Source organism: Cariama cristata, unplaced genomic scaffold, assembly GCF_000690535.1.
Source record: "Cariama cristata isolate BGI_N322 unplaced genomic scaffold, ASM69053v1 scaffold14790, whole genome shotgun sequence".
NCBI lineage: Eukaryota > Metazoa > Chordata > Aves > Cariamiformes > Cariamidae > Cariama > Cariama cristata.
This window is the reverse complement of record NW_009594173.1, coordinates 44,350-54,246: the sequence shown is the minus strand read 5'-3', so window position 1 is coordinate 54,246 and position 9,897 is coordinate 44,350. Positions and strand designations below refer to the sequence as shown.

The 9,897-nt window shown below is 43.8% G+C and overlaps 1 protein-coding gene across 1 annotated transcript in view; it reads right to left on the bottom strand.

The window, feature by feature from the left end:
* Positions 1–8: 8 nt before the first annotated feature.
* FANCD2 (Fanconi anemia, complementation group D2) overlaps positions 9–9,897 on the bottom strand; it is a gene marked incomplete at its 3' end in the record, with an annotated part of 52,717 nt that continues 42,828 nt past the window's right edge. The window contains exons 36-43 of the mRNA XM_009697099.1: positions 8,418–8,540; positions 7,803–7,896; positions 7,177–7,248; positions 5,576–5,614; positions 4,886–4,960; positions 3,682–3,756; positions 571–717; positions 9–26 (exon numbers count right to left, since the gene is read on the bottom strand). Coding sequence (XP_009695401.1) covers positions 9–26; positions 571–717; positions 3,682–3,756; positions 4,886–4,960; positions 5,576–5,614; positions 7,177–7,248; positions 7,803–7,896; positions 8,418–8,540 — 643 coding nt within the window. The remainder of the gene's footprint in view (positions 27–570; positions 718–3,681; positions 3,757–4,885; positions 4,961–5,575; positions 5,615–7,176; positions 7,249–7,802; positions 7,897–8,417; positions 8,541–9,897) is intronic.

Genomic DNA, 9,897 nt, shown 5'->3' with positions numbered 1-9,897 from the left:
GAGGCTTGAGTCAAAATTTCTTCCCCCTAAGTTGAACGCAAAAGAGCTGTACTGGGTGTATGCGAAGCAGGCAAAGCGTACCAGGATGGAATGGAGGAGAGCAGTGTTTGTTACCATCTTAAATAAAAAGCTTTTGAATAAAAAGCAGGTTTTGTTTCAACTGTCATGCTTCTACAGTGAAAGATGAAGAAAATGGCCAGAATTGGCATCTGTTAAAGCCACACACATGAGACCATGTGAAGAGGTGTTCAAGTGGCCTTTACCTCTTCCCTTCTTTGCATGTAGTTCTCATGCCCGAGCAGGGGAAGGACCCCCATACCGGTTCATTACAAACAATAAAAACTGACCACTTCAGTGTGAGAGCCTCACTGCAAAGAAGGCCCCAGAGATGCAGACCCTTAATCTCGAAACACTTCTTTCTGCTGCACTAGACATGACTGTAATACAGGCACACTGAATTTGGCCTTTTAGCTCTACCCGCACACAAGGGCAGAGTTACAGTTCTCTGGGCAAGATGAGGGTTGTCCTTTCCCAGGTTTTAATTGCCCCAGGCAGGATGGTGATTCTCACCTGAAGATCCCGATTTTTAAGGATGCCCACCCAGAACGCTTCCTGGCAGTGGTTGAACGCCAGCATTGCCTTTACTCGGTATACAAATTGTTCCAGTGACTTCTTCAACAAAGGCACATGGTTGGTCAGTCCAATGTCCTGGCGAATCTAAATATGAAACAGTAAGACGTGACTATGATTCTTGTCTAAGTATTCTGGCTATTAAAAAAGCTATTGATTATACAGGTGGGAGGGATGGGACACAATCCCCACAAAGCTTGCCCAGATGATGTCATTTCTTGGTCAAACTCTTATAGCTTTTGTTAAAAAATAAAACTCAGATAAGCATTTTGTCTAAGGTGGCAAAATGATCCCTTGCAACAATCCAAACAGCCATATCCACTCTGGGTAAAAACAGAAAGAGCCTCAGCTTTTCTCAGGAACCTTAGAGAGAGGCTAGTAACTCCTCTACATAAGTCAGATGAATTCTGCTGACCCTTGGGAAATTATTTTGATAATCTGCTTTTCCTTTGCTCCATCATCTCAGCAACAGACTGGTGCGACTTGCTCTGTTCTCCAAGAACAACACACAGCTCTTCACACAGATCTCATGCTGCTGCCATCTTGCTCATGGCAGCCACAGCTTGCTAGCACGTGAATGTCTGGAAGCTGCATTGGTGCTGGTGGTGCGTCCAACTGATAAGGTCTGGGTGAGTCTGACTCATGTACAAGCTATTGCTCGTGAAATAGCAGAGTTATCTATGGGAGTCAGCAATGGACAATCACACCGTTCCAGCTGAAAGCAAAAAGCAATGCTACAAGTGGCCAGGCTCCAAAACCACCTACCTAGGAAGGGAGACAGCTACTTGCTGATAGCCACAAGCTGCAAACTAATGCTGCAGGGAGCTTCATGTCAGGAAATTGCTGAATTCCCAAGCACAGACAAGAAAGAATGAGAAAAGTGTTGAATAAGTCACCACAATGACAATTTTTTCTTGCTCAGTGTCTGATGCAATTCCTGTACACTAGCTACATGGAATGTGTGTGCACTACAGACTCCAAAGCCAGCTTGTCCAGACCAAAGAAGCACTGGCTTTTGGAGAACTAGGGCAGGAGGGAAGAGATGGAGATGCTCTAAGCAAAAACCAGCGGAGGAAGGACAGCTATGCCAGGTACTGTATGAGATTTAGCTCCAGGTGAGCATCTCTTCCTGCTAGGCTTGGATCTGCAGTACAGAATGGTGTCATTGCTAAACCAGAAAATCTGCCAAGAGCCATAAACAATTATTTTGTGCATAAGTATTTTCCTCTTTCATGAGAATACTTTGTAACCTTCTTGCATTAAGATGCTCTCATTAGCTATACTCTGAAGTCAGATTAGCTTCATTTCTTGGAAGAGTTCAACATGCCTGGGAAAAGGGACACTGCTTCGCTTCATATTCTGCCAATGGGGAATGAGTAACTGAACACCAACAGCAATCTGTTCTCTAGCCTGTGTAACAGGCAGGACGTAGCAATCATCAGCACAAGTCAGAACCAAATCAGGGAAAACCTCGCTAATGACACAATCAACAATCACAGTGCTCCCTGGGTCTTGGACCCTGCCCAACTGTCTGCTGGCAGTCTGGAGACCCAACAAAGTACCATGGCATTTGGAAAATCTGCCTCCAGAAACTGTCCTTATGTCCAGCATTAGATCTGTAAACAGAAGAGAGGCTTGCTGTGAAAGAGTAAATGACAAATATTTAGGGGATTATAGGTGAAGCTGATTGCTATTGTCTACTGTATGACACTTTAAAAACACTCATATTGAGGGAAAGTAGCAAATCTTAGGTAACATTGCATGGTACGTCAGTGAGCATCTACTGGTTTTGTATGAAAACAAAAATCAAGACTGGTTTCAAATCAAGACCAACAAATGTTGGTGTCAACTCCTCTTCAAACAGGAATGAACCATTCATTGCATACATTTATTTGCCTAGATTCAGCTGCTGCCTTCTCATTCTTGCAAAAATGACTTGGCACAGAGACCTTAATCAGACTGCAATAGGTAGAAGAGCCATGGTAAAACACAGGTGTTCACTAATTGCAGTTGTATTCTAACAGGGGCCATAGCACACAGCACTTGAAAATGCTAGTCAAGTGCAAAGACAAAAAAGACATCACAAGCTGATGTTACCCTGTTTACAAGGTGAATTGTGACTTTAAATCAGGCATGAGGATTTCACTTTCAAACATGAGGTCTTTTTAGCATCTCCAGGGTTTGTGCCAGCTTCCAATTCTCCTCTGTGCTGATAGCTGCAATGGCATGTTCTGATCTCCAGCTAGACTTTTATGCTCCTGATGCCAGCTCTGGACTGAATCAGTAGCAAATCTAGCTTGGGGAGCCATGCTAATAGCTGGCTTTCTCCCTTCAATTAGTTTGGCAAAGCTCCCTTCTTGGACCTATGTTCTTGAATCTCTTAGGAGTCTAACTGGAACAAAGCAGCACACGTGAAGTTCTTTCTAACTGCCTCTCCTACGTGATACTCTCTTGCAACAAGCACTGGCTCTCCACACTGTAAGCAGGGCACTAATCCTTTCCTTCCTTCCTGTCTCCTACAGCGAGACTGGCAGACTGGTTGCGTGTTACCACTTTCCTCCCCTCCCTTTGCCCTCTTCCCTAGTTGCCACATAAAAATGCCAAAAAGGCACTCCAAGAGGACTTTGAGTAAAGTTTTCCCTTTGTCTGCATCCTGTTGCTGATTCTTCTGACTCGCAAGGCTGTTGATCTTTGCCAAAGCTTCTCTCCCATATTATCAATCTGGCATCTATATTTTATGCAAGGTCTCTAAGGTCTTAGCTTGTGTCCTCAGAAACACCCTCTTACAGATGCCAACAACCAAAGATGTCAAGAACCTCTGTCCTAAAAAAGAGTATGCTAACCTGATCTGACATCCAAGTCAGCCACTTCCAGATACTTCAACTTTTGGGCCATTAACCAAGGCTATTTCTCCTCCTCTCAGAGTTTTTGCTTGTACAGACACTGCTGGTAGCCTGCTAGTAGAACCTGCCTATGCCCTGGCAAAGCAGTGGGAGGGAAATAAATCATTCTTAGGACAGGAGTTTGTGCTGCAGTTAGAACTTATCTTACCTTGGAATGGCCACACATGTGATGAAGTTGTCTGGTACTCAGCTGCAAGGTTTTCAGCAAACTCTGCACATCATCCTGCAATAAGTAAGTAGACCAGCAAATCATTCTCAAAGTGTTTTTCCGTAAGGGAAACAAGAATAATGAAACACTATTAGTCCTAGAAATCCTTTCAAAGGGTTATGGGATAGAGATATGATGCACGTGTGCAGGAAACATCAGACAAACAGGATTAAGCCATAGGAGATTTGCACTGTGCATGTAGGTCAAGTAACTGGTAATAAAATTATGACCATGTGCCATAAGGCCAAGCACTTTGAACTGAGACTGATTTTGACTCAGAGTTTGGAGTGAACACATATCAGTGAAAGTGGGGCAATCAAAATTAAGACAACCTTGTCACATCTTGCCTTGAGTACAACCTTCTGAAAGTGGGGAACTAGAGGAAAAGCAGAAAACATACTACTAGATTGCAGTATTTGAAACACATCCAACACAAACTCTGAATATCAATCCTCTCTATTGAGCAAATTATGCGGCATTTTCTATTGTCTAGTGGCAATGACTAGGTATCTGTTTGATAACCTCATTTCCTCAAACATCCATGAGAACAGATCTTACATTTGCAATAGAAAGGAGTTATTCATGAAGAGAGACAAGTTGTGAAGACTAAGCCAAAGAATGAGTCTCACTGGCAAAGCTGGATTGCCTTGCAACAAAGCAGGGGGAATAAGTGAACTGTTCTTGCTTGTTGTGTAGTGCAGCAAGGTTGGCCTGTCCATCTGCACTCATGTGTGTTGTCCTGCTCAAAGCTCCAAGAATTACTGCAAAGACACCAACGTCACTGTCCATTTGGACCGCAAGCCCTCACCAACCTGACTGCTCCTGTGAGCTTCCTACTCTGTGACTGACACCTTTGCGGTAATAACTTTTGAAGGAGATGGAGGTTGAAACGGCTTCCTTTGCTAACAGTGAAGCCATCCAATCAGATGAGTGATGGCAAGTTGGGAAACAGTGATCTGCTTGCTGAGAGAGCAGAAGACGGGCAAGTAAACAGGGCAGAGCACAGCTAGAGACATTAGATGTGTTTGTCACCAAGTGTCACAAGTGTCATGCCAACACGTGACCAGAGACAGGAATCTCCTTCCAGCAAGCATCAGTCATGCTTCCCAACCGGTTCCAGACAGTTTATCTCCAAAAGGCTTACCCTGTGCTTTTTAAAGCTGTAGTCCAGGAGAGGCATGGCAAGCTTCAGAAACGCTTCTACAAAGAGACGGCCATACTATAAAAGAATGATAAATATATGAGAAAGAAAAATTTAAATTCCTTTTCAAAGAACCGTCACAAAGTCAGATAAGATAACGATACATTCTTTCAAGCTACCCCGGAGACTGTTCTCACTTAGTAAAAGACTATATTCATGGGAAGGCTGTACTGGAATATACAGGATCAGTAAAGGGTCCCACTTTAATCACTGCAAAGAGAGGCTAGAAGGACACATCCCTGGTTTTATTCAGTAGGAATAAAACTGGACTAAATGCAAAATGTTAAAATTGCTATACAAATATATGAGTCCTAGAAGGAAAAGAGAGAGTTGCAGAGAAACACATGATCTTTCTAGGCCCCAAGGGAGACTTGTCTCCTGTGATGTCTCCTCTCATTTGGAGTACCATGGGGAAAGGAGAGAGGGGAAACGGTCTAAAGTCAGTAATGCCAATTGCAGTAAGTTGGTTGTGGTCGAGCCATCGGATGAGGATTAGCGGAAGACAGTTAAAGGTATAAGAAACAGTATTTGCTTCTTCCAGAGAATTCAGTAACCGCTCCTCCACTGGAGGCAATGATTCAAGAAAGCTGGTATTTAAACTGCTCTCTTCTGTTATTTTGAGTGCTTGCTTACCTTCAGGCAGATGCTGAGTACAGGCCTGCTGTCAAATACCTACTTGGGTGAGAAGAAAAAAAAGAGAGCCAGATCAGTCCATAAGTCTATAGAAAACAATGTAAGCAGCCAATTAAAAACAGCCCTTCATTACATACCCTTCATTAAAGGGTGAAACCTGTTCTAAGGCAACATCCATTCTCAAGTTTCAACAGGGAAAATCACATGTGTGAAATGTAGTGGCTGACAGGCAGAAGTACTTGGCAGGACGGCTATTTGGTGATCTAAGGTGCACCTTTTGCAGATGACACAAGATTATCTCAAAAAGTCTGAAGTTCTTAATAGTTTGGGACTCAAGAGACCCGAGTCCAGCTGATGGGCAGGTAACCACATAAGGGACGAAGCAAAACCAAGATGTGCAAAATAATTTATTTTTGAGGAAATAATGAAGCTATTACATTAACGATGCCAGCTGGCAAAAGACACCAGATGTCACTGCACAGGTCACACACAGCTGTGGTCCAACAGCAAATGAAGAAATGGAACAGATGGTCTCTACTCTCTTGAAGGCTTTCTTCTGGTATATATTTGCATATATACATTTGTCAGTGACCAATTCTGTAACTAATTAGTGAAAGTTTTAACTGGCATAGCACACAGATGTGAGTGAGAGCTATGAAGGTACCCTGGTGCTGCTATGGATTCCAAAACAGAACTAGCTGGTCCAGTTCTACCCTTTATGCTCTCAAAAAGGCATCTGGAGCACAAGTAGCACTCCAGTGAATGCTGCTGTATAGAAGAATCCACCTCCATTCACCAGAGCTCATAAGCTGAACTTGAAAAAGCTGGACTTGCCAATCATCACTTCAGATATCATAAAAGCAAACAGTAATGATCAACCTAAGCAAGGAGAAGAGTCCAGCTGTACCTATCGCCTTCTGCCCAAAACATCATCACACTCAGTGACACTGAATGTGCCAGCTCCAAAATGGATGGAAGGGAATATTTCATCCAGTCGGGCTGGCCTCTAGAGTTCATCACCGCAGGATGACACGCATCGTCAGCGGGATTCAAAGGAAGATTGTATGTTACCATGACAACAAGTGAACCTGAGGGCTATCAGATAAGCACTGAATGCAGGTTACAGACAGGAATCCAAGCCTCCTGTTCAGAATATTAGCCTGCCTTCAGCTGAGTGCATCAGGAGAATATTTCCTTCTGTCAGCTGTCATTCCAGATCTACCTGAAGGGCTTCTCCCATCTGCCTCTTCCACAGCTGGCAGTGGACTCTGTCAGACACGAAACACTGTACTAGGGAACTGTGGTAGTTGTTCAGTCCTTTTTCTGCAGTTCCTTACATCATCCTGTCTTTCTGCAGACTTATTATTTGTGCGAGAACTATGTTAGTAAGACGTGCAGGCTATAAGAATTAAGTAGTATTAAAGTGAAAGCTAAATGGAAACCTTTGCACACAGGTTATAACTGGCTTTATTTACCACCTCCAGGTTGTTCCACTAGTCAGCCATACTTCATGTTTTTCTCTTGTGCTCACGAACCTGGGTACACACCGGCCTTTGCTGGGAATGTGAGGGTAAAGCCAGAAAAAACGACCAGAACCTCACCTTGACCAAGTTAACGAGGATATGGAAATTCCGCACAGCAATGTTCCACCGCAGCAGCTTTTCCAGTTGTGCCTAACAAGATGCAAGGGGACAATAACCCATGATGGTGTATTTCCACTCACCTTGCTGGATGCTCTCTCAGCATTTGCTGTACCCAAAGCATTGTTGTTGAACACGGAGGAACAAAGCTTCATTACAGGCAGATTTGTCACAGCAAAACCACTTAATGGCATTTCCAGCCTGATCAGTGCCCACATCGCTTAAAATGCTGAGTTAACACATTTCCTTGCTCTTAGAGCAACTCTTGGTTGCAAAATAATTTTGTGCTCCCACACAGGCATGCAGACCAACTGCACAGCTTAGTATTTTGCTGATTACTACCTGTTTTCTGGATATAGCTTCTGCTGGATTTACTGGATTTTTGACATGGTACAAACCAGAAAAAACGATGCTACTTATATGTTACCCTGTATATCAGTTTTGGCTGGTGAATGAAGCTGTCTGACTGCATTTCCCAGACAAAGTTCAGAAGTAGATTCCTTTCCAATTTATACATCTTTATTGTACTGTACCGTTTAACTTATGTCTTGTTCCCCTCAAAGAGTCCAGTGCATTTATTTTCCTACCTCACTTGAGTCTGATGGTTTGCCAGGTGGGATGCTTTTCACTGAACTCTCTAGCTGAGCCATCATTACCCTGAAGAAAACCGGGAATGTCTGCCTGTGGAGAAAGTGAGAGAGAAACTAAAAGCCAGCTCCAAGCATCTAGATAGGCTTCCTGTCCCCAGAACAATGTGGAGAACTTGAACTGCTTCCAAATTCCTATGCTAGGCACAGAAACACTGTGAGTGTGCTTTTGCACACTGCATACCAGTCCAGGATTGCCTACGGCCACCCCAGGCCTCTGAGGCTGACTTCTGGAGTGCTTTATACCACCACAGTAGCACAGAAAGAGGCAACATACCTGACGACAGACAGCAGTTCATTCTCCAATTAAAATGGCTCACAAATAATCAACTCAATATTGTGTTAATGCACAAGGACATTCCACCTTGACATAACGCTAACCATGTATTAACCTGTTGTGTACTGCCAAAAAAATGTTTACAAATGCCCAGAGTAGTCCACAGCAGTACTAACATGAAACCATAATAGACCACAAAATAAGAAAATTATATATTAAAAAGGAGAAATTGTCACTATGCATCTCATGAAATTCAAAGTTTCTATTGATATAATTACCTGCTTAGTGTAGGGTAAGTAGAAGAACATCCATCTTTGGCAGAGTTGATCAGTTCAGGAACACCAACACTGGAGATTTCTTCTATAGCTTTCAGGATGTTATCTGTGTGCTCCAGGTAGACACTAAATCCAAAACCAGCTTAGTTCATCAGTAAATATTATGCAGAATAACACAGCAAGTTCTTGAACAGTGCCCTACCTGCAACATGTGGCCTAAAATTGTCAAGCTTATTCTTGTGCCAAAGGCAATCATATGTAGGAAATCCAAAGCAATACTTAGAACTGTGATAGTAATGTCATTAAAAGCTACCATGATCTGAAACCTACTTGGATTTAGTATTTCCTCATTCTTGTATTTAGGAAGAACAGGTCGGGAAGAGGAGGAGATGGAGTTGCCCTTTATGTGAGAGAACAGCTGGAATGCATGGAGCTCTGCCTGAGGATGGGTGACGAGCCAACAGAGAACTTCTGGGTAAGGATGAAAGAGCCAACCAGTATGGGTGACGTTGTAGTGGGTTTCTGCTATAGGCTACCTGGATCAGGAACAACAAGTAAATGAAGCCTTCTCCAGACAGCTAGAAGTAGCCCCATGTTTGGAGGCCCCAGTCCTCATGGGGACTAACCACCATGATACCTGCTGGAAGGACAACACAGCAGGGCATAAGCAATCCAGAAGGTTCCTGGAGAGCATCAATGACAACTTCCTGACACAAGTGACAGAGGAGCTGATGAGGAAAGGTGCTGTGCCAGACTTCACACTTAAAAACAAGGAAGGGCTCTTTAGGGATGGGAAGGCTGAAGGCAGCCTTGGCTGCAGTGACCATGAGATGGTGGAGTTCAGGATCCTGAGAGGAGGGAGCAGGACAAACAGAAAGATCGTAACCCTGGACCTAAGGAGGGAAGACTTTGGCTTCCTCATGGATCTCCTTGCCATGGGTCAGGGGCCTAGAGGGCAGAAGCGTCGAAGAAAGCTGGTTGATATTCAAGGATCACCTCCTCCAAGCTCAAGAACAGTCCATCCCAAAGAGTATGCAAACTCAATACACACCAAAAAAAAAAAATAATGCCAGGAGGCCTGCATGGATGAAGGCCAGGAGGCCTGCAGGGATGAACAAGGAGCTCCTGGCAAAACTCAAACACAAAAAGGGAGTATATACAGAAGGTGGCAGCAGAGACAGGTAACCTGGGAATAATAGACACTGTCCAGGCGTGCAGAGATGTGGTTAGGAAAGCCAAAGCCCTCCTGGAGTTGAGTCTGTTGAATGTGGCAAGGGTAATAAGAAGGGCTTCTTCAAATACATAAGTAGCAAACGGAAGACTAGGGAAAATGTGGGTCCCCTGCTGAATCAGGCAGGGGCCTGGTGACACAGGACATGGAAAAGGCTGAGGTGTTTGTTAAGGGACTGAGTGCATTCATCACCTCAGTATTTACTAGCAAAACTGACCTCCAGAAATCCGATGCCTCAGAGCGAGGGTAAGT